The sequence below is a fragment of the Lagenorhynchus albirostris genome, chromosome 5 (assembly GCF_949774975.1).
Source record: "Lagenorhynchus albirostris chromosome 5, mLagAlb1.1, whole genome shotgun sequence".
NCBI lineage: Eukaryota > Metazoa > Chordata > Mammalia > Artiodactyla > Delphinidae > Lagenorhynchus > Lagenorhynchus albirostris.
The window spans coordinates 13,458,930-13,484,307 of NC_083099.1; the positions used below are offsets into that span (position 1 = coordinate 13,458,930).

The window sequence follows — 25,378 nt, forward strand, 5'->3', positions numbered from 1 at the left end:
AAGAGATTATAGTTGAAAACTTCCCTAATATGGGAAAAGAAATACTTAATCAAGTCCAGGAAGTACAGAGAGTCCCATACAGGATAAATCCAAGGAGAAATACGCCAAGACACATATTAATCAAACTGTCAAAAATTAAATACAAAGAAAACATATTAAAAGCAGCAAGGGAAAAACAACAAATAACACACAAGGGAATCCCCATAAGGTTAACAGCTGATCTTTCAGCAGAAACTCTGCAAGCCAGAAGGGAGTGGCAGGACATATTGAAAGTGTTGAAGGAGAAAAACCTGCAACCAAGATTACTTTACCCAGCAAGGATCTCATTCAGATTTGATGGAGAAATTAAAACCTTTACAGACAAGCAAAAGCTGAGAGAGTTCAGCACCACCAAACCAGCTCTACAACAACTGCTAAAGGAACTTCTCTAGGCAAGAAACACAAGAGAAGGAAAGGACCTACAATAATGATCCCAAAACAATTAAGAAAATGGGAATAGGAACACACATATCGATAATTACCTTAAATGTAAATGGACTAAATGCTCCCACCAAAAGACACAGATTGGCTGAATGGATACAAAAACAAGACCCATATATTTGCTGTCTACAAGAGACCCACTTCAGACCTAGAGACACATACAGACTGAAAGTAAGGGCATGGAAAAAGGTATTTCATGCAAATGGAAACCAAAAGAAAGCTGGAGTAGCAATTCTCATATCAGACAAAATAGACTTTAAAACAAAGACTATTAGAAGAGACAAAGAAGGACACTACATAATGATCAAGGGATCGATCCAAGAGGAAGATATAACAATTGTAAATATTTATGCACCCAACTTAGGTGCACCTCAATACATAAGGCAAATACTGACAACCATAAAAGGGGAAATCGACAGTAACACATTCATAGTAGGGGACTTTAACACCCCACTTTCACCAATGGACAGATCATCCAAAATGAAAATAAATAAGGAAACACAAGCTTTAAATGATACATTAAACGAGATGGACTTAATTGATATTTATAGGACATTCCATCCAAAAACAAAAGAATACACATTTTTTCAAGTGCTCATGGAACATTCTCCAGGATAGATCATATCTTGGGTCACAAATCAAGCCTTGGTAAATTTAAGAAAATTGAAATTGTATCAAGTATCTTTTCTGACCACAACGCCATGAGACTAGATATCAATTACAGGAAAAGATCTGTAAAAAATACAAACACATGGAGGCTAAACAATACACTACTTAATAATGAAGTGACTACTGAAGAAATCAAAGAGGAAATCAAAAAATACCTAGAAACAAACGACAATGGAGACACAACGACCCAAAACCTGTGGGATGCAGCAAAAGCAGTTCTAAGGGGGAAGTTTATAGCAATACAAGCCCACCTTAAGAAGCAGGAAACATCTCGAATAAACAACCTAACCTTGCACCTCAAGCAATTAGAGAAAGAAGAACAAAAAAACCCCAAAGCTAGCAGAAGGAAAGAAATCATAAAAATCAGATCAGAAATAAATGAAAAAGAAATGAAGGAAACAATAGCAAAGATCAATAAAACTAAAAGCTGCTTCTTTGAGAAGATAAACAAAATAGATAAACCACTAGCCAGACTCATCAAGAAAAAAAGGGAGAAGACTCAAATCAATAGAATTAGAAATGAAAAAGGAGAGGTAACAACTGACACTGCAGAAATAAAAGAGATCATGAGAGATTACTACAAGCAACTCTATGCCAATAAAATGGACAATCTGGAAGAAATGGACAAATTCTTGGAAATGCACAACCTGCCAAGACTGAATCAGGAAGAAATAGAAAATATGAACAGACCAATCACAAGCACTGAAATTGAAACTGTGATTAAAAATCTTCCAACAAAGAAAAGCCCAGGACCAGATGGCTTCACAGGCGAATTCTATCAAACATTTAGAGAAGAGCTAACACCTATCCTTAGCAAACTCTTCCAAAATATAGCAGAGGGAGGAACACTCCCAAACTCCTTCTACGAGGCCACCATCACCTTGATACCAAAACCAGACAAGGATGTCACAAAGAAAGAAAACTACAGGCCAATATCACTGATGAACATAGATGCAAAAATCCTCAACAAAATACTAGCAAACAGAATCCAACAGCACATTAAAAGGATCATACACCATGATCAAGTGGGGTTTATTCCAGGAATGCAAGGATTCTTCAATATACGCAAATCTATCAACGTGATAAACCATATTAACAAACTGAAGGAGAAAAACCATATGATCATCTCAATAGATGCAGAGAAAGCTTTTGACAAAATTCAACACCCATTTATGATAAAAACCCTGCAGAAAGTAGGCATAGAGGGAACTTTCCTCAACATAATAAAGGCCATATACGACAAGCCCACAGCAAACATCATCCTCAATGGTGAAAAACTGAAAGCATTTCCACTAAGATCAGGAACAAGACAAGGTTGCCCACTCTCACCACTATTATTCAACATTGTTTTGGAAGTTTTAGCCACAGCAATCAGAGAAGAAAAGGAAATAAAAGGAATCCAAATCGGAAAAGAAGAAGTAAAGCTGTCACTGTTTGCAGATGACATGATCCTATACATAGAGAACCCTAAAGATGCTACCAGAAAACTACTAGAGCTAATCAATGAATTTGGTAAAGTGGCAGGATACAAAATTAATGCACAGAAATCTCTGGCATTCTTATATACTAATGATGAAAAATCTGAAAGTGAAATCAAGAAAACACTCCCATTTACCATTGCAACAAAAAGAATAAAATATCTAGGAATAAACCTACCTAAGGAGACAAAAGATCTGTATGCAGAAAATTATAAGACACTGATGAAAGAAATTAAAGACGATACAAATAGATGGAGAGATATACCATGTTCTTGGATTGGAAGAATCAACATTGTGAAAATGACTCTACTACCCAAAGCAATCTATAGATTCAATGCAATCCCTATCAAACTACCACTGGCATTTTTCACAGAACTAGAACAAAAAATTTTGCAATTTGTATGGAAACACAAAAGACCCCGAATAGCCAAAGCAATTTTGAGAACGAAAGAAGGAACTGGAGGAATCAGGCTCCCTGACTTCAGATTATACTACAAAGCTACAGTTATCAAGACGGTATGGTACTGGCACAAAAACAGAAAGATAGATCAATGGAACAGGATAGAAAGCCCAGAGATAAACCCACGCACATATGGTCACCTTATCTTTGACAAAGGAGGCAGAAATGTACAGTGGAGAAAGGACAGCCTCTTCAATAAGTGGTGCTGGGAAAACTGGACAGCTACATATAAAGGTATGAAATTAGATCACTCCCTAACACCATACACAAAAATAAGCTCAAAATGGATTAAAGACCTAAATGTAAGGCCAGAAACTATCAAACTCTTAGAGGAAAACATAGGCAGAACACTCTATGACATAAATCACAGCAAGGTCCTTTTTGACCCACCTCCTAGAGAAATGGAAATAAAAACAAGAGTAAACAAATGGGACCTAATGAAACTTAAAAGCTTTTGCGCAGCAAAGGAAACCATAAAGAAGACCAAAAGACAACCCTCAGAATGGGAGAAAATATTTGCAAATGAAGCAACTGACAAAGGATTGATCTCCAAAATTTATAAGCAGCTCATGCAGCTTAATAACAAAAAAACAAACAACCCAATCCAAAAATGGGCAGAAGACCTAAATAGACATTTCTCCAAAGAAGATATACAGAGTGCCAACAAACACATGAAAGAATGCTCAACATCACTAATCATGAGAGAAATGCAAATCAAAACTACAATGAGATATCATCTCACACCAGTCAGAATGGCCATCATCAAAAAATCTAGAAACAATAAATGCTGGAGAGGGTGTGGAGAAAAGGGAACCCTCTTACACTGTTGGTGGGAATGTAAATTGATACAGCCACTGTGGAGAACAGTATGGAGGTTCCTTAAAAAGCTACAAATAGAACTACCATATGACCCAGCAATCCCACTACTGGGCATATACCCTGAGAAAACCATAATTCAAAAAGAGTCATGTACCAAAATGTTCATTGCAGCTCTATTTACAATAGCCCGGAGATGGAAACAACCTAAGTGTCCATCATCGGATGAATGGATAAAGAAGATGTGGCACATATATACAATGGAATATTACTCAGCCATAAAAAGAGACGAAATTGAGCTATTTGTAATGAGGTGGATAGACCTAGAGTCTGTCATACAGAGTGAAGTAAGTCAGAAAGAGAGAGACAAATACCGTATGCTAACACATATATATGGAATTAAAAAAAAAAATGTCATGAAAAACCTAGGGGTGAAACAGGAATAAAGACACAGACTTACTAGAGAATGGACTTGAGGTTATGGGGAGGGGGAAGGGTAAACGGTGACAAAGCGATAAAGAGGCATGGACATATATACACTACCAAACGTAAGGTAAATAGCTAGTGGGAAGCAGCCGCATAGCACAGGGAGATCAGCTCGGTGCTTTGTGACCGCCTGGAGGGGTGGGATAGGGAGGGTGGGAGGGAGGGAGACGCAAGCGGGAAGAGATATGGGAATATATGTATGTATATAACTGATTCATTTTGTTGTGAAGCTGAAGCTAACATACCATTGTAAAGCAATTATACTCCAATAAAGATGTTAAAAAAAATAAATAAATAAATTTACCTGTTGAAGATAAAAAAAAAAAAAAAAAAAGTTTCCAGAGAATTTCGCCACTGTTTTGCAAAAAAAAAATTTTGCAAAAAGTTAGGAGGAAATCCCATTAATTTAAATAACTCATGCTATCCACATAGGCTGTATAGAGTTGAATGATTCTTTTTTCAAAAGGATTAAAACTATAGTCACATAGAAGTCATCCTTAATTTGCTATAACCTAAGGACTGTTTGGTCCATATTCTTCAGATATTATTGTAATTGTAAAAATTTACAGTAATGTATTATTTTTATTATCAGGAAAAAGTTAGCTATAAATTATTATACACACATATATAATACACACATACACAAACCCCATATATACTCATATATGCAGGGTTCTACATGGTCTTTTAACTATATCTAGTGTTCAATAAATATTTCCTATGATTGAAGATTTAAATTAGAACTATATAAGCATCATGAAACTCTCGTTACAGGTTTCTTTCTAAACAGTGGTTTATAATCTTCTTCACTTTCTTTCTTGCTATTTTATTTTCCCACCACAGACATTTTCATTGTACAGAATGCATGGTGGCTTAGGTTTAATATATTTTGAAAGCATAAAAAATGTTCCATCAGCAACAATGTCCTATTGGTAAAAAAGGGGAGGGGTCTTTGAAGGGACTTGGATCCATAATTTTGCGAGCAAGTTTTTAAAGGAAATTTTTATATTTCAATTTCTTTCAGAAGAGCATCCCTGCTTAGATATTTTTCAAGGAACAAAGTGCTTTCTTTGAGGCTAACTTTGCCAAAACAGAGTCAAAGAATATTGAAATGGAAGAAATGAGAGATACTTTGCAGGTCATCTGCCTGACCCCCTCTTTATATAGATAATGAAATAAAGGTCTAGAGTGAATACACTACTTGTCTAGGGTCACACGGCTATTTATTTAGTGGCAGAACAAGTGTTGTATTTCAGGGTCTCCTGAGTATCAGTCAAATGTTCTTTAAAACAAAACTTTATTGAGGAACATTTTACATATTATATAATTCCCTCATTTCAAGTGTACAATTCAATGATTTCTAGTAAATCTGTTTTAGAACATTTTCATCACACCAATTAGATCCCATGCGCCCATTTATTACTTTTTAAAATTATTTAAAAATTTTTATTTATTTGGCTGTGCCAGGTCTTAGTTGTGGCAGGCGGGATCTTTGTTGCCGTGTGTGGGATCTTTTAGTTGTGGCATGCAGGATCCAGTTCCCCAACCAGGGATCGAACCCTGGCCCCCTGCATTGGGAGTGCGGAGTCTTAACCACTGGGCCACCAGGGAAGTCCCTACTCATTTACTCTTAATCCATCACCATCACCTGTCCCAGGATACCCCTAAACTACTATCTCCATAGATTTGTGTTCTTTTGATTTTATCTTTTTCTTATATTATGCTGTCTAATAAAAACATTTTGTCTTCTGTACTTTTATAAATACCATCAACATGAATTTTAACACCTTTTCTGAAGTATAGTAATCTTACCAAAAATACTGTATTTATCCTTTGAAACTCTCTTACAAATGAAAATATACATTCATCCCTGAGCTAATTCAGGTTCGTGAAGTATGAGAAAAAATATTTGTGCAACAATTTTTAGTAGGGTATCCCTAACTGGTACAACACCCAATTGAATGGGTGTTTATCATTTAGATGAGAAAAACTATTTCACTTCTTAGGATTCGTTTATTCCTGATAAAATTGTATATTCCAAATAGAAACAATGCATGCTTTCTTTCAAGTTACAGTTTATTCTCTATTTTGTTATAAAACAGAAAGAATTGGTTTCTTCTGGAAATAAAGAAGAAATTTATTTATTCTTTATTTCCATTTATTTCACATGGAAATAAATTTGGATACATATCAGATCTAAACTGAAATGTCATTGTTAGAGTTACAAGAGATTTAGTTTCTATTAGATCAGAGAATAGAAAACCTATCCAATAATCCCAAGAGCTCCAATTTTACACACTTAAATTCAAAATTCCCACAGGGGACTTCCTGGTGGCGCAGTGGTTAAGAATCCACCTGCCAATGTAGGGGACACGGGTTCAAGCCCTGGTCCAGGAAGATCCCACATGCCCCGGAGCAACTAAGCCCATGAGCCACAACTGCTGAGCCTGCGTGCCACAACTACTGAAGCCCACGTGCCTAGAGCCCATGCTCCGCAACAAGAGAAGCCACTGCAATGAGAAGCCAGCGCACCGCAACGAAGAGTAACCCCCGCTCACTGCAAAAGCCCGCACAATGAAGACCCAACACAGCCAAAAATAAATAAATTTAAAAAACAATTCCCATAGGATTTCTTATAGCCTGTGCTGATTGTGCTCATGGGCTCAGATAAAGCCCAAAAGTATGAATTGAAAATATGAGAATACCAATTTCCATAAATAAAAAATAGAGCAATTTAAATGCAATGATATATTCATTTCAGAAGCTTATGTTTTGGTTGTAAGATCAACGTAAGATCAACGTAAAATGAAGATTCATGCTGATCAACGTAAAATGAAGATCAACGTAAAATGAAGATTGGTTGTAAGATCAACGTAAAATGAAGATTCATGGTGAAACTTGATCATTTTTCATCAGGATGGCTCATCATTTGAAATATGTGTCATTTGAATAAAATATTAGAATATATTAAAGGCATGTGAAAAGATACGAGTTTGTTTCCCATCCTATTCATCTATAAATTAGCTTTGGAGGCATTTTCTATTATTCTGTCAACTGATATTGAATTCTCTCTACTTTTCTAAACTGCTAACACTATAAAATAACAAAATCTATTCACCTGTGAAATCATGTAATTTTAGAACTGTAAGGAGCCTTACAGATTGTATGTCCTTTGTTACTTAATGTGTGGTCCATGGACCAGCAGCCTCAGCATCATCTGAGAAATTTTATTAAGTGCAGAATCTCAGACCACCACAGACCTACTGAATCAAAATCTGCATTTGCACAGAGCAAAAGTTTTTAATTTTGATGAAGTCTAATTTATTAATTTTCCTATTATGAATCATGCTTTTGGTACCAAGTCTAAGAACTCTTTGTCTAGCCTTAGGTCTCAAAGATTTTCACCTATGTTTTTATTAAAATTTTTATAGTTTTACATCTTACATTTAAGTCTGTGATCTATTTTGAGTCAATTTTTGAATAAAGTATGAAACTTAGTTCTAGGTTAATTTTTTTGCCTATGGATGTCAATTGCCCCTGCATCATTTGCTGAAAAGCCTATTGAATTGGTTTTGCACCTTTGTCAAAAAGCAGTTGGGCGTATTTGTGTGGGTCTACTACTTCCTGGTTCTCTATTCTATTCCATTGACCTATGTGTATATCCCTCCAGCAATAACACAGTCTTGGTTTTTGTAGCTATATTGAAGTTAGGTAGATTGATTACTCCCACTATATTCATTTTTTTCAAAATAACTTCACACTTCTGTTCATTTGTCTTTTCATATTAATTTTAGAATAAACATGTCTGTATCTGCAAAAAAAATCTTGATGGAATTTTATTGGGAAGTGCATTAAATCTATATATCTATTTGGGGAAAACTGACATTTTTACTATAATGAGTCTTTCAGTCCATGTACATGTTATGTCTCTCCTTTTATTTAGAACTTCTTTGATTTCTTTCATGAGTCATGTAGTTTCCAGCATGTAAGTTCTACATAGGTTTTGTTAGACTAACATGTATTTCACTTTTTTGAGCAATTGTAAATAGTACTGTAATTACCAATTTTCACATCCATACATTCATTTGCTAGTATACAGAAATAGAAATGATTTTTATGTTTAACTTTCAGGCAACCTTGATTAGCTCATTTATTAGTTCTAGGAGTTTTTGTAGATTCCTTGGGGTTTTCTGCTTAAACCAATCTAAGTGATCTAAGTACTGACAGTTTTAGTTCTTCCTCTTCTTGACTTATTGCACTGGCTGGAACTTCCAGCACTATGTTGAGCAGAAGTGGTAGGAACTGACATCCTTGCCTTATCCCTGCTCTTAAGAGAAAGGAGTCTCTTACCATTAAGTGTAACATTAGCTATAGGGTTTTTATAGATGCTCTTTATCAAGGAAAGGAACTTACTCTTGATCTTACTTTTCTTTTATCATGAATGGATGTTGAATTTTGTCAAATAGTTTTTCTGCATCAATTCATATAATCATGTGATTTTTCTTCTTTAGCCTATTAATATGGTGGGTCACATCAACCTATTCCGGAATATGGAAACTAGCCTTGCATCTGGAATAAACCCCACTTAATCATGAAGTTTAATTCTTTTTATTGACTGCTTAATGCCACTTGCTAATATTTGTTAAGAATGTTTGCATTTATATTAATGAGTTATAGCTCTCTGTAGTTTTCTGTTTTGGATTATCTCTGTTTAGTTTTAGTATCAGGGCAAAATTTTAAATCATTATAAAATGACTAGGAGATGAAGATTGTTAAAGTAGCATTAAATTATCAACATCCTCCTAAGCTCCTTATCTCAACTACTAGTACTAGACACTAGCAATAGAATCTCAAAAACATCGTGGTTTCCTGTCTCTTACCTCCCCAAAATAGCTAATAGTTATAGAGCACTTACTTTGTGTGAGGCACTCAACTAATCATTTTACATTCATTAACTCATTTATTCTTCATATTTTGCAAATGAAACAACTGAGGCTTAGAGAGGTAAGGATTACAAAGACAGTGACTCAACCGAGTTCAAAGACAGGTATACATGACTCCATAGCCGTATTTCACCAGGACCCTCCACAATCTCAAGAGTTTTGCCTATGCAATTCCCCTATAGTCCATCCCACCTATGTGTTTCTACTATCAGTACTGAAGTTCAGATTCCCTTTTCTTTTGTACACAATGATTTTTAAAACTACCTAATTGGTCTCCCTACCACCACACTCATCTTTCCCAATCTGTATTTCACAGGCTACCCAATTATCATGTTAGACCAGAAGAGGCATAGCAGAAAGCATATGGAAACTGAGATGAGTATATATCACAAATCAAAACTTAACTTCCTATGTAACCTAAGCAAGTTAATTAACCTCTTCACACCTCAATTTATTTATCTATAAAATGAAAATAATTTTACCTTCCTTATGGAGTATTATATTAAATTAGATTTCACATGTAAAGTGCCAAGATGAAGCGCCTGTACATAGTAGACCTTCCATAGATCTTAATTTCCTTCCTTTCGATAAACAAAAATAGGTGGTTCCTGCTTGCCTATGGGATACAATCAGAACTTGTTATCCTGGTGGACAGGGCTCTTGGCCCTGGGCCCGAACTCTGTTGTCAGTCTCATTTCCCTCTACTATGTCATTTCCCCAAAATTCCAATTGCCTTTGTTCTTAGTGTTCCCTCATCCTGGATTACATTTTTCCTACTTTTCTGCCAACTGAAGTTATCTTTTAGGACCCTATTTAGAAACCATTTTCTTTTTTTCAGTTTGGAATATGGCATTTGACTTTATTCTTGACAACGTTCAGGTGGTTTTACAACAATCTTGTGGAAGCACATTAAAGTTACCTAAATATTACCAGGGAGCCTGGTGCTCTTCACTCGCTGTGCCATAAGTGCTTGTGAGATATTTGAAAGTGCATTATAGTAATGCTCTGAGTTTTCTAATTTTAAATGTCTTTTTCAGCCAAGTGTTTTGTACATATATTTTCAGTAAGTGCCAAATATGTCAGTATTGCATGTAAATAATTGTTGTGGGGTTTTTGTTTTGTTTTGTTTGTTTGGTTGGTTGGTTTTTTGGCTGCACCGAGTGGCTTGCAGGATCTTAGTTCCCCAACCAGGGACTGAGCCTGGGCCCACAGCAATGAAAGCACCGAGTCCTAACCACTTGAACACCAAGGAATTCCTTTTTTTTTTTTTCTTATAATTGTGTTAATTCTTTTACTGTAGCATAGATTCTATTTACAAAATGTTTGTTTATAAAGTTTTATGGATTTTTACAGTCAAGTATAGAAACCCTTTTCTTTTTCTTTTTTTTTTTTTTTTTGCAGTACGCGGGCCTCTCACTGTTGTGGCCTCTCCCGTTGCGAAGCACAGGCTCTGGACGCGCAGGCTCAGCGGCCATGGCTCACGGGCCCAGCCGCTCCGCGGCATGTGGGATCCTCCCGGACCGGGGCATGAACCCGTGTCCCCCGCATCGGCAGGCGGACTCCCAACCACTGCGCCACCAGGGAAGCCCTAGAAGCCCTTTTCTTAAAGATCTTCTCTAAAGACTCCCTTCACTTCCTAAAGTGAATAAATCCCCCTTCTCCCTTGTTCCCACATGACACCGCAGGTTCCAGCTGGATTAGGAGAGTGAGGTGTTATTCATGTTTTATTCCCTAACACTACGCCTTGAAGTAGCAAAACGGCTAAAAACAGAGGGCTTAAGACAGATAATCCTGGATTTGGATTTGACTGCCATTTACTAACTGGAGTTACCTCCCTGTGACTCAATTATGTCCTCTATAAAATTGGGGTGACGAGTGTCTCTATTTAATAAGGTTTATGTGAAAATTAAATAAGAAAATGTATATAAGGTACTTTAGTAAGAAGTCTGATATATGGGCTGTGTTCAGCAGATCAGTAAATATTTGTTATGATGAATATCAATCCTAAATCTGTCACTCAGTTGTGAGACTTTTCATCACTAACAAGGCAAATCTTAATTTATAGCTCAAAGGAGGTCTGTGAGAATTAAATGGGAAATGTGTTAAAATACCTAACATTTTCCATGCCACATAATAGGACCTTTATAGAGGCCCTTATTTTCTCACTCTTACTCTTTTCTTTAAGCAATTCATATGTGTGCTTCTTTTTGGTTTACTAAAGATTTAAATGAAGTAGACAGGATGACATAAGGAATATTTGGGGACTTGAATATATGAAAATATAGTAATCACACAGTTTTAAATAAAATTCCAAAAGTAAATTATTAAAAGTCTAGTTTAGGGTTTCCCTGGTGGCGCAATGGTTGAGAGTCTGCCTGCCGATGCAGGGGACACAGGTTCGTGCCCCAGTCCAGGAAGATCCCACATGCCGCGGAGCGGCTAGGCCCGTGAGCCATGGCCGCTGAGCCTGCGCGTCCAGAGCCTGTGCTCCGCAGCGGGAGAGGCCACAACAGTGAGAGGCCCGCGTAACGCAAAAAAAAAAAAAAAAAAAAAAAAGTCTAGTTTATTGTTTTTCTTACAAAGTTCTTACTCTCCCTGCTATTTTTTTGTGTCCCTATCTCTTCTCCTCCAAGCTCTCTTAGATGGTCTGCTTGACTTAATTCCTCAATGTCTGTACTTTTTGATGCCTGAAAGTCACCTAAATCACATAAAGATCATCTATATGATTTTAATTTAGATTAAAATTGTCAGTCACTTGGGTTATTCATGAGTTAGTGATAGAATTCTAGCTTCCTGGACAGAAAACCCATGATCCACCATCCCTGGCTAAAGCAGATTTCTTTCAAAGTAACAACATAGTGCAGTGGGAAGAGCATTTAACTGGGAGTTAAGACACCTGAGTCCTGGTGCCAGTCCTCCTACTATTACCTGTGTGACCCTGGGCAGGTAGTTTCACCTCTCTGGCTGTCAGTTGTCCCTTTATAAAATGGTCTCTGGTGAGTCCTATGATCCTACATGCTGTAATACATCTTTCATAAATTGAATGATTCAGATAATCAACAGAAACTTCAACTGTTAGGAGAGATATTTTGGAGCAACTCCTTTATATTATAATTTCACCCTGATTTCACGTAGAGGCTTATAGTGAAGAAACAAAAAGTTCATTATGCTCAAGTTCAGTTAGTCTGAATCAATTATCACAGCAGATTATTTGTGCTAATGTGTTTCCATGGCATGATCTCTCCTCCTGAAGCATTTCTGAGGTTTTGAAAACTGCTTTTCATTTTCAAATAAAAATGCTCCCAGCCACCTAAACTCAGGAATACAGCAATAATGGATTGGCACTATTCCTGACAGCATATGCTAATTCATAGGCTTCTAAATGGAAAGAAAGCAGAGACTACGAAATGAGTAGTTTTATGTTCTCTGAATCTACCACTTTTTATCATGCAATAAACTTTCACATACAATTCAGTCCCTCAATATTCTATTTTATTTTCAAAAAAGAATATGTTCCGGGCTTCCCTGGTGGCGCAGTGGTTGAGAGTCCGCCTGCCGATGCAGGGGACGCGGGTTCATGCCCCGGTCCAGGAAGATCCCACATGCCGCGGAGCGGCTGGGCCCATGAGCCATGGCCGCTGAGCCTGCGCGTCCAGAGCCTGTGCTCCGCAACGGGAGAGGCCACAACAGTGAGAGGCCCGCGTACCGCAAAAAAAAAAAAAAAAAAAGAATATGTTCCAATATGACCTTCTGATGCACTTGTGACTATCATCAGGTATTATATAGGGCTGTTAAAATAAAAATAGATAAATTTTAAACAATAATACAGGTATCCCCTGCTTTTCGAAAATTCACTTTTATTCCACTTCGCTTTTATGAAAGACCTACATTAGAACCAGTTTTCACTAACTGAAAGAAATCCAAAGAGGATTTTTGCTTTAAATAAGAAAGGCAAAAAGTGAAAATAACATTCAGTTTTTGTTTTGCAACAAGCCTTTATAGAAGCAGCGCACACCCAGAGCTGCGAGAATCGCAGCACTCAGCTCCTTCTCTGGAAAATATACTCAGCATCTCGGCATCAAGCCGCCATAGCTTTGAACTGTGTCTATGAGCATCTGTGCTTTATCTCAATTAATTTTGTGCATCTATTGGCAAGATGTGTCCTAGGGTAATTGCTTCTTCACTTTACGCCATTTCAGCTTATGTAAATTTTCACCAGAACAGTCTACTTTCAGATAGCAAGGGAAACCTGTATTTTTAAAAATTGATCTTACGGGCTTCCCTGGTGGTGCAGTGGTTGGGAGTCCGGCTGCCGATGCAGGGGACGCGGGTTTGTGCCCCGGTCCGGGAGGATCCCACATGCCGCGGAATGGCTGGGCCCGTGAGCCATGGCCGTTGAGCCTGCGCGTCCGGAGCCTGTGCTCCGCAACAGGTGAGGCCGCAATGGTGAGAGGCCCGTGTACCACAAAAAAAAAAAAAAAAAAAAAAATTCCCTAAGTAGATGAGAATACAAACTGTTCTTTAATGTGGGACCCTGGTCCTAGGCTTTCTCTAGCTACTCTTAGGTCCAGATACAAAATGCCCATGGAAAATAGGGTGACCAACTGTCCTGGTTTCCCTGGGACTGAGAGGCTTCCTGGGATGCAGGAATTTCAGTGCTGGGACGGTCACAGGCAAACTGGGAAGGGTGATCATCCTAAATTGGCAAAACATTAAGAGCCCTCACGCCCATTCCCCTGGTGGAAAGACACATTTAAGCCAATCCAGTGAGTAATTCCAGGCTTTACAGATGGTGGGCACACGTATAAGAAGTGTCTGTTAACCACCCCTCCCCTCACCTTCTCTTTCTGGGCTACAGCATTTCTTTAGTTACAGCAATGCATCTTGAATCTCACCACGCAACAGAATCACCTAGAGGGCTTGTTAAAATACAGACTGCTGAACCCCACCCCTAGCGTTTCTAATTCGGTAGGCCTGGGGTAGGACTCAAAAATCGCATTTCTCATACGTTACCAGGTGATGCAGATAATGCTGGTCTGGGGATCTAGCTTTTAGTACCATTGCTCTAAGGTTGGCATATTACTGTCTTCTTCTGAAACTAACATGTAATCCAAAAGAGTCAACTGAAAGTATGAAGGCATGAATCAACAATATAAAGTACAGACTATCATAAGAATTAGTCTTCATTTCTTAAGCAGTCCTCAGTGGTGAGTACAATTTAAAAACAAAATTTTAATACTTCTAAATATAATATAAAAGTTTTGCAGGGATGTGAGGGCATTCTCTATTACTGGGTTTACTTTAATGACTGATTTCTCTGTGGAAAAGTAAGCACACTGTACCACACAGTTCTGGTGACATTTGGTTCCTCTTCTGTGTGCTCAAACCTACAGTCGAAATATTCTTTGTATTTAATTTGAACCATAGTTTCACAGGTGTCACTCTCTCTGGCATACTAAACAGGAAAAAAAAGTGCATTTTGATAACACATTCTGCATTTCTTTCAACCTTTATGAAAGCTTTTTAATGTAACTGAACATGTTACAAAAATATAAAAACAATTCCAGAGTATAAATATGCATTTGATTTTATGCCCGTATTCTGCCCATCTCCTGCGGGCTACAGTACACAAATTTTACCTTAAACTGTGGAAATATGTCCCTTTATCATCAAAGATAGGTTTCTGACTGCCCTCATTTAGATGTAGTATTTGACCTAGGAGAAACTAAGCTACAGAGCTTTGATGACAGAATTTCAATCCCATATCTGTAAAAGGTTTCTATGGAATTGGGTTTGAAATAGAGAAACTTTACCATTTTGATGAATAAAATGAATTACTAAATGGTCCAATCTCAGACACCAGGTTTCAATAATAACCATTTTGTTTTTGTCCCCAGCGTTCCGGTGGTGCCCTGGCCATTCCCCTGTGTGCATTCCAGGGGACCGTGTCTCTCCAAGCCCCAACCGGGAAAACCCTATCTCTTTCTACCTATGAGGTGAGCACAGAAGGACAAAAAATTACCCCAGCCTCTAAGAAAATAGAAGTCTATCGATCCAAAAGTGTTGGCCATGAACCAAACTCAGAAGATTCTCCCTCCACATTTGCGGACACCAGCGTGAAAATACACTTGGAGGTTCTTGAAATTTGTGATAATGAAGAGGCCTTGGACACAGTGTCAATTATTAGCAACATCAGCCAGTCCTCCACACAGATCCGATCTCCTTCCCTACGCTACTCACGGAAAGAAAACAGATTTGTTTCATGTGATTTAGGGGAAACAGCCTCATATTCTCTCTTTTTACCCACAAGTAATCCTGATGGTGATATCAACATCTCCATTCCAGACACTGTTGAAGCACACAGGCAGAACAGTAAAAGGCAGAGCCAAGAGAGGGATGGCTACCAGGAGGAAATCCAGTTGTTAAATAAAGCTTATAGGAGAAGAGAAGAAGAAAGCAAGGATAACTAGTGATCATTTGGCCTAATAAAGGCAAGAATGGCTCTGCAACTTCAAACTACTAAACTAACACCTTTGTTCTGAGGCTATTTGATTTCCTTATTATTTTTTTTTTTCTTTGCGGTACGCGGGCCTCTCACTGTTGTGGCCTCTCCCGTTGCGGAGCACAGGCTCCGGACGCGCAGGCCCAGCGGCCATGGCTCACGGGCGCAGTCGCTCCGCGGCATGTGGGATCTTCCCGGACCGGGGCACGAACCCGTGTCCCCCGCATCGGCAGGCGGACTCTCAACCACTGCGCCACCAGGGAAGCCCTGATTTTCTTTTTTATTTGTTGGTTTACATAAGCTTTACAGACTTAATAGTTAATTATTTTTAGTGCAAACATCTGGAACTAGTGCAAACACTTGAGTGCTTTTTAAGTGTTACTTATAGATCGCGCACACTGTGGCAATTATAAGATTCTGTTTCTTATCTGATTTCTAAAAACCTTCTCTAAATCAAACCTTGGTCTTGTTTACTAATGTTTTCGCCTATGTTTGTCAACCTCAGAGTAAACAGAAAATTGTATAAGCTCAATGAATATACTGTTCTCACGCATGTGTTTCTACACATAAAGTTGGCCTTTACAGCAAGGGGAAAAATATTTTGGGAATGGAAGAAATGTAGCAAAACTCTGAGTTGTATTTGAAGAGGCTTCCTAAATGTGGCTAGCAAAGCAAGCGTATTATTACAGTTACTGCTTTAGCTTTACACTGATGTCTAGGAAATATACTCCTGTAAATTAGCTTCCAACTTTGAAACATGCATGTCCCTAGTCTGTAAATAGTTGTTCCCTTCATTTCTATAAAATACAAATTGTTTACTGAATTTTTTTTCTTTCTCTCTTAAATATGAGAGTTTTCCTTTCACCTTTTCAGTATGTTGACTGCTCTTCAAACAGATATGTTGTATGTTAGACGTAGAATTGGAAGTAGCTCTTAAACATATTGGAAAAGTTTGTAGATGTATACTTATCATTTCTAGAATTCTTTTGTTTATTTGAACAGAAACTAGGGAAAAACACCATAAGATTAAGTTCTGTGAGGTGCACCCAAGTAGACTAAAAAACTTCTGGGCAGAGCAGAGGGGAAATCCTCTAAGTCCAAACAAAAGTATCTGTTTCTAAAGTGGCAGATATGGCAGACCTTCTTCGCCACTCTTAAAGCACAGAAAATTTTAGTTCACATATTATTCTAAGTTTAGGTGCTTTTTCATTTCCTTCCCAAAGATATGTGTATCTCAAGCAAAGAAACAATTCAATATACTTTATTAAGTGATTGTGAGGTACACATATCAAGATTAATTTTAAATATGTTACATTGCAAAAATGCAGATATCACCTTGTCAGAATATTAGTGACGTATATTTCAAAAAAAAAATTAGAAAGTGATTTTTCCTCAAATTGCTTTATTCTGATCATTCTGTAAACATATATTAAATGTATTACCTAAATGTTTATTTCCAAAGTTATTGAGTTGACATTTTACGTTTTAAACTTTGTACACTCTCAACTCACATATCTTAGTTATTATTTACAAACTGAGTGAATTATTTTTTAAACGATTTATTCTGGTTTCTATTTCATTATATTGAATCAGAATTCTAAATTACTTGACATGGGCTTTCAGACTGTTTTATCTTCAGATGATTATTTTGCTACCAAGAAGTTATTTTCAAAATAATTATCTCAGTGGACTTTCCCTATCTTTCACCTAACTTCTCAATATATCATTATCTAAACTTGGGAAGCAAAGGTAATGCCACTAGTCATGTTTGTAAAGAAAGCCTCAAATAATGCATAACATATAAATTCAAATTCAGATGTATTCTCATTACAAATACATTTAACTTAAGATAATACTTTTTATCTCCAAACTTGAGGGTTAATTTAACATAACGACAAATGGCCAGATCAATCTGATGTTATAAATCAGCAGCATTAAATGTCTGTTATAAAAGCCAAAGTTGAATTGAATATTCTAATAATGCTTTGTAAAAGACAGGTTTTGATATATTAAATTTAGATGTATAATTTTATAAAAGAGAAAAGTGATTTTGCTGCTTAAAGTATAATTTCTGGCAGCAAGAAAATTAGAAACAGAATCATAATAAAACTGAACAAAATAATAAAGAGAAATCCTTTATAACTGCACAGCACTTTGAGTGGAGAGGAGATGATGAAAAACAAGATTTAAAGAATACAAGAATTGGATTGGAAGACAGTAATACCCATTTTCTCTCCTGTGTTCCATTTTATTTTCACTGGACTTGGGCCTATTCTGGGGGAATTGAAAAACAAACAAACAAAAAACCTAGGATATTGTATCCCCATTTAACTGTCCTTGGTTGTTGAATTAACTGTATAATGGATACACTTAAAAGTTCATACGTATTCATACAATACCAGGATTATTTACCACAAAGCCACAGACTTTGGCATCACATTACTAACCTGTAACAGTTCAAACTTCAAGGCAACAGTAGTGAATCTACAAGAAAACTCTACAGGGGGCTATGCCTGAGCATGAACAGCTTCTACCAATCCCTGTTAAGAGAGGGGATGGTTCAGCTACACCGGTATAAAGTCTACTTTCTCTTTAATGTGATTACAATTGTAAAAATGCATTCTGGTATAGGACATACCCTTATAGATATTTTGTGCTATATTTAAATATCTTACCTTTGCATTGTTATATTGTTCTTATTATTAATAAATGCTCTATTTCATATAGTTTATCTCTTTTCTCTACAAATTGATGTATCTGAAAACAAAAACTATTTACCTAATAAAAATATCACCATCTGGTGGTGACTTTTATAAACTGAAAACACATAATCCCTAAGATTTCCCCAAATATAAACACATATTACATAATCCCAAAGACTTCCAAGAATTATGACTGAGGCAACCATTTTGAAGACAGCGAATATCACAGTATTACTTGGAATATAATTTAAAAAAAGGCTTGGTTATGCATTACTTGGAAGCTTTTTCTCAACATAGTTCTGTAGTATTGGATTTCATAAATAGATTTTCTCTTAATTTCTTATACTATTCAGCTACTCTCATTCATGTACTCATCATAATATTTAATGAATGCCTATTTCATGCTAAAACTAGCTCTAGGTACACAGGATTATAACTGTAAACAAAACCAAAACAAACATATATACTGTGAACGGACTGTTAGCACACAGTCCACACGAGACTCCCCTCACTTCTGACACCACGTGCAAGTTCAGGGTGTTCCCTAAGCCACTATCAATGTTAATAATTCACTAGAAGAACTCACAGAACTCCTTGAAAGTTGTATACTCACAGTTATGGTATATTACAAGGAAAGGATATGGATCAAAATCAGCCAAGAGAAGAAGCACATACAGCAGAATCCAGAAAAAAGGCCTAAGTGTGGAGCTTCTGTTTTCCTCTCCCCGTGGAGTCAGGAACAGCAGTACTTCCCTAGCATCAATGTGTGACAAAATGCATGGAGTACTGCCAACAAGGAACAAATCTTGGTGTCCCATCTTTAATGGGGCTTCATCATGGTAGGAGTAGGGTAAGCATGGTTGACTGCTCATAAGAGTGATCTCAGTATCCAGCTCCTCGGAAGGTCAAGCTTATATGGAACGAATAACTCAAAGCCTCCACCCTAAATCGTATTGTTACTGTCTGGCTGGTCCAAGGCCTCCAAACAAACAAAGTCACTCCTATCAGGCGTTTAGAGATTACCTCCTCAGAAGGGCAAAGGCCAGCCCTCTCTTTGGATAGGATTAAGTTCTTCACTACACATATGTAATGTATATACATATATATGTATATGTATATGTGTATGTATACATCTCAGGTAATGCTAAGTAGTTTGACAGGAAATAGGCACCAGAGATAATAAAAATGAAACGAAGAAAAATTAGACTAAAGGGATAATGACAGGAGGAGTGCTTTTTCAAATATTTTAGTGAGGAAAGGCTTCACTGATTAAAGTAACATTTCATCAGAGACACAAGTCCAAGATCAAGGTGTTGACTGATTTGGCTCCTGGTAAGAGCTCTCTTCTTGGCTTGTAGACAGCCTCTGTCCTCACATGGCCTTTCTTCAGAGGGAAGACAGAGCAAGCTCTCGTGTCTTTTCTTTTAAAACATTCAAACAATCCACGCTATTTCCTTCTCATTTTGTCCCTACCATCTCCAGTATGACTACCCAGTCTTTCTTACTGAACAGTTCACATACTTGTCATATCCGGCGTGCCCAATGGGTACATTTATTGGAACTATTCATTCCTATAATATTAATATTTGCCAGAACTCCCAAAATGTATAATCTCAGTCTGCTCTCTCTGCGTCTTTAACTCATATAACCAACTGCTTTCTAGACATCTCAATTTGTATGTTTTACAGGCACCTCAAACTCTACAAGTGTTAATTATACACATTAACTCAACCCTCCCCCAACCCCCCCCCAAATCTTCCTCGTCCTATATTCCTCATATCTCAGGATATGGTACCTTTCTATTAGGTCATCTTTCAAATCTTAAATTTGGGAGCCATCTCACCCTTTCCTCTAATTCTCTACATCCAATGAATCATTAAATCTTGACAATTATTTTTCCTAGCAACTCAATTCCAGTCCTTCCTATATTCTATCTTGCTCTGTCATCTCATTTTGTCTCCCCTACACCACAGCCTGTTAACTAGTCTCTCTACATCCACTCTTGCCTCCTCCATTCCTTTCTACTCAAAGCAGTCAAAGTAATCACTCCCCTACTTAAAATGTATTATTGTTCTTTCTGTGGCATGTAAGATCTTTTATGGTCAGGCTCCTTTCTATCCCTTTGGCCTTCACCACCAGTCTCTTAAGTTTCAGTGTGGAATTTTCCCACTCCCCAACATTTTATCATCTTTCTTCAAGCACATCATTCCCTCCACCTGTAATAATCTCTTCCCTCCCCATCAGTTTAGCTAAAGTCTACTTATCTCAGTCACTGCTTACCCTCTCATTCCTTAGAAAGAACCTGACTCCAAAATTAAATTCTTTTTGCTGTAACATCTCATGGCTGTTGCGAAGGGGTACTTTTTCCTCTACCCTCCCATGTTTAGTTCTTGGAGACTTGCAGACTAAACTGACAAAAACAGATTAGCAAGAGATAAAACAGATATAATCACATATCTATGGGAGTTCACAGAAAAATGTGACTCGAGGCAGTGGTTAGAACTTGGGGCTTATATACCATCTTTTAAGGAAGGGAAGGAGGAGAATGGTATTTATGGGAAAACAAATGACTTTTGGGAAAGATAAATGAGCTCTTATGAGAGTAGATGGAAAATATGTTGGTTTTGTTATAAAGTCTTTTTAGGTGTGGTGCTGATTTGCAGTCTCCAATGACAAAAGTCAGTCTTCCCTGGTTCCTCTCCCAAGGAAGGGATTTATGGCAAGAGTTCTTCTGAGTTCTTTTGAGAGGCTCTGTTTTTAGGCAGATAAGAGATTTCAGGAACTCAAATGCCTCTGCTCAAAATAATTTGTCTGCCACAGAGATGCATTCTGGAACCCTTCATATGGCATTTTCCTTCCTTAACTCACAACATACATTTCTTTATTCTTTATCTTCTCCTCAAGACTGTAAGCAAATAAAAGCTGATGCCAATCTTCTCTTGTTCAGTGAGTATTCCCAGCACCTTTAAATCAGTCACGTGTAAATGAACTAGATATTCCCTGGTAAACTTGCCAGCCTATGTGGAGCAGACACTTGATTATACAAGAATAGCCTGTGCTAATCAACAATAGACGGCTTCACATGAACATAGGAATCTTCAGCTGCTGTTTTATTTAAATTGTCTAAGTGCTCTGCACTGAATTTGGGTAGATAGGCTCATCTTATGCCTTTGGATAAAGGTGGTAAATGACGATAACCCTTTAAAAGAGGCAGGGACATTTTTATACTTATACATTTGAAACAGATGCTAGGCTGTTTTCATGACATAACCACTAGTTTAAAAAAAAAGAAAAAAAAAGGAATTCATTTCATTTTTTTTAAGGACTTTAGGAGACAAAGCATTCGATCCACAGGTTCTTGTACTGTGCCAATCGACGTTTACAGGGCCTACTGGGAAGCAAACTCAGGATTTTACCGTGAGAAATAAAGTAAAACCCAAAACCCGTTTCCTCACATGCTGGGCGGCGGGAAAGAAAACCTGTGCGCCTCCTGCTGGCTCTGCCTCCAAAGGTACAAACGTAAACAATTGAGGGCACACCAAAGATTTCACCTGATCCAACCCAGGGAGCTCCAGGGCCTACGGCCCGTGACGTCACCGGAAACGTCTGCTTGTGACGCTCAACGTCCCTCCCTCTTGAACGCGGCGCCGGAAGCAAAACGGAAGTGGACGCGCACCCGCCTCCGGATCCGGTCGCCATTTCTAGCGGTTGCAGGTTCTCACGAGTTTTGGCCTGCTGGGACAATGAGCTATGACTACCATCAGAACTGGGGCCGCGATGGCGGGGGCCGCGATGGCGGGTCTCGCAGCTCCGGCGGGGGTTACGGAGGAAGCTATGGAGGGGGCCACGGAGGGAATCGAGGCTCCGGAGGTGGCGGCGGCGGAGGAGGGGGTGGTCGAGGCGGCCGAGGCCGACATCCCGGGCACCTGAAAGGCCGCGAAATCGGCTTGTGGTACGCGAAGAAACAAGGCCAGAAGAACAAGGAAGCGGAGAGGCAGGAGGTAATCTGAGACTCGGTAGTGGAGGGGGATGAAACCGGACAGGTTTTCTTTTCCATCCTTCGACCCCTAACTTTTTCTTTCCTTTTCGGTTTTTTAACTGGTGCATGTGCTTTGTGAAGTGCAAGTGTTGAAGCTTCCAGTAGTGGATTATTAATAGCGGTGAACGTTAGCCATGGGCATCTGACCTGAAGCAGTTGGGATTTATGCGAGTGTGTACTTTGCTTAAAAGACGTGAGAACTGGGGACAAAACAAATGTTAAATTCAGGGTCCATCCGAAATTAACTTTTGGGGGGTGTCACTGTCATAGTATATCTGGCTACCCTTTCCCTTAATATAATTAATGTCACTTTAAGTTCTTTGCCTGATGAGCTGTAAAATTACGGTTTTATACATTAGACACTGGTTTGCGCGGAACAAAAACTATCAAGCACTATTTTTGTAGATCCTTCAGAAGAGTACTCCAGCTTCCACTTAGTATTAAAATAGGCACACAGGTTTTTTGTTTTTACGTTGGGCGTTGGGCTATGGAGGTTTCTGCTGATGAGCAGCTCCTCTTTGAGAAGGAAACCTAGGATCCTAGAAGTGGAAGAAATTTCAAGAGATGATTTGGCTTAGTCCCTTGTCTTCAGGTTGGTAATTGTCCATTTGATTTGTATCCTGAAGACTTGTAGTAAAGGAAACAAAGTTCCCTGAGTGGCCTGTTCTAATAGTTATATATGTGATTAAACTGAAGTTTTCTTAATATAAGCTTTATAAAAGCTTTTTACTGACTTTAAAAGCATCTTTCATATTAGATACAGAGTAATTGAATCACCATTTAGGCTTCTGTTTTTAAATCATTCCATTTCTTTACTTTTCTTTTATCCATGTCATTTTTGTTGAATTGGGGGGGGCGTTATCTATTTATCTTCACAACTTATATTCTTTAAATATATATATATATTTCTTCAATAACTAAAAATTAACTTGTTCATTGAGCAAACTTTTTTTTTTTTAAAGGGAAGCACATCTAAGTCATCTTGAAATTGGAAGAATAATTGAGTGATTAGTACAGAGTAACTTCCTAAGCATTCTTTATCAAATTTTATTTACCCGTTTTTTCACACAAGGTTTTTTGCATGTTGCTATGGGGGTCTGAAGAAGTATGATATTCAGGGAGCTTACAGTTTAGTTGGAAAAAGTAAGAACTAAACAGACGAAACATTAAGTAAATCAGGAAAAATTCTTCATTATTATTTCCATCTGAAGCCGGTTGTGCAGTGGGTCATTATGAATTAAACTCTTGATTTCCACCACCTCCCCAAACCTCCATTTTAGTAAAAGTCACTACCATTTATTCACTTGCCAAGGCCAAAATGAGATTTATTTTTGATTCTTCTCTTTCATTTCAGCAAGTCTGTTTTCTCTTCCTTTTTAATATATCTCAAATCTAACTACTTATTTCCACAGTAATTACCATAGATCAAGCCACCATTTTGTTGTCTGTCCATGGCTCTTAACTGGTCTCCTATTTCTACTCCTCGTTATTAAGTCTGTCTTTTGTAGAGCCTTAGATCATCTCATTCTCTAGCTCACAATTTGAAAGCCAAGTCAGTTCCGTCTCAGTCTCATATGTTTCAGTGCATCCTAACATGTTTTCCAGGAATCTTGGCAATTTAGTTTCTACATATCAGGTTTCCCTCTATGTACTTACCTTTCTGAGCCTATGTTCCCAAGATGTAATTAAAGCTTTTGTAATCATACGTTTATTTTTGCTTTTTTATTGTAGTTCTCATATCATTCTCTAAAATGTATGTCTCCATTTTCTCTACTAAATATGATCATATTTCAGTAATTGGCTCATCCTGCCTCTTTCTTTGATCACGTTCAAGCCCTTTGTGATCGCTTCCCAGTCAGAATTTCCACAGCTTTTACTTTTTAAGTAATACCTGTGTTTACAAAGTGACTGCATTCTAAGGATGCACGCTTACTCTTTCAACAGATATGTTTTAGGATCTAATATATTTGAAACAGTATCATAGGCACTGTGTTAATAAGCTAGATATGGTACCTACCCTACAGAAATTGTGGTGTGTTAGGCACTATAGGGCGGTTAGAACACAATGTTAAAGAATTATAATAAGGAGGATGTGGGCTTATCCCCTAACTCAAATTAGGAAGAGCCTAGAAGATTTCCCAGAAGAGGTAACCCTTAAGCTGAAACTTGAAAGATAGCAAAGTATGTCTGTGTTTGTGATTTGGGGGCTTGGAAAGGGATTTTTAGGACGAGGCAGCAGCATGTGCCACAACCTAGAGGTCAGGTTCAAGGAACTGAGAAGGGGGTAGAGCAGTGGCTTTTACATTTTGACCGTTTCCCACAAAAAGGGATATATTTTAATTTGCAACCCAGTGCACACACGTGTGTAAGTGAACAAAAAGTTCATGAAATAATGTTTAATTACCTGTACATTGCCCTGGGGCTTTTGTTCTTGTTGTTTGTACCTTTCTGCCTTTTTTTAAAATTAATGTTGGTCATGATCCTTTAATTTTACAGATCGCAGTATGAAAGCTCCTGGACTAGAAAATAAGCAGGGCTTTGAAATTCTTTCCCTTAAGAACTCTGGCAAGTCATTAAAGCGTTTCAAGCAAAACATGAAATGATTGGATTTGTGTTTAAATTCACCCTAGGTAGCAGCATAAAGAATGGATTGAAAAAGAGGCAATCCTGGGACCGGGAGACCAGTTAAGTAGCTCTTGCAGTAATTAAGGTGAGAAATGACAGCTTGAATTAGGACATTGCTAGTGGAGATGGAGGGAAGCGGACAGCTTAAAGTGATTTAGGAGGTAGACTCAAAATGATT

General features: G+C 37.8%; 2 protein-coding genes across 2 annotated transcripts in view; both read left to right on the forward strand.

The window, feature by feature from the left end:
• The window catches only part of GPR149 (G protein-coupled receptor 149), a 77,440-nt gene extending 61,638 nt beyond the window's left edge, over window positions 1-15,802 (forward strand). Inside the window, exon 4 of the mRNA XM_060149590.1 lies at window positions 15,230-15,802. Coding sequence (XP_060005573.1) covers window positions 15,230-15,802 — 573 coding nt within the window. The remainder of the gene's footprint in view (window positions 1-15,229) is intronic.
• Window positions 15,803-22,238: 6,436 nt separating this feature from the next.
• Window positions 22,239-25,378, forward strand: part of DHX36 (DEAH-box helicase 36) — a 59,025-nt gene continuing 55,885 nt past the window's right edge. The window contains exon 1 of the mRNA XM_060149588.1: window positions 22,239-22,537. Coding sequence (XP_060005571.1) covers window positions 22,280-22,537 — 258 coding nt within the window. The 5' untranslated portion in view covers window positions 22,239-22,279. The remainder of the gene's footprint in view (window positions 22,538-25,378) is intronic.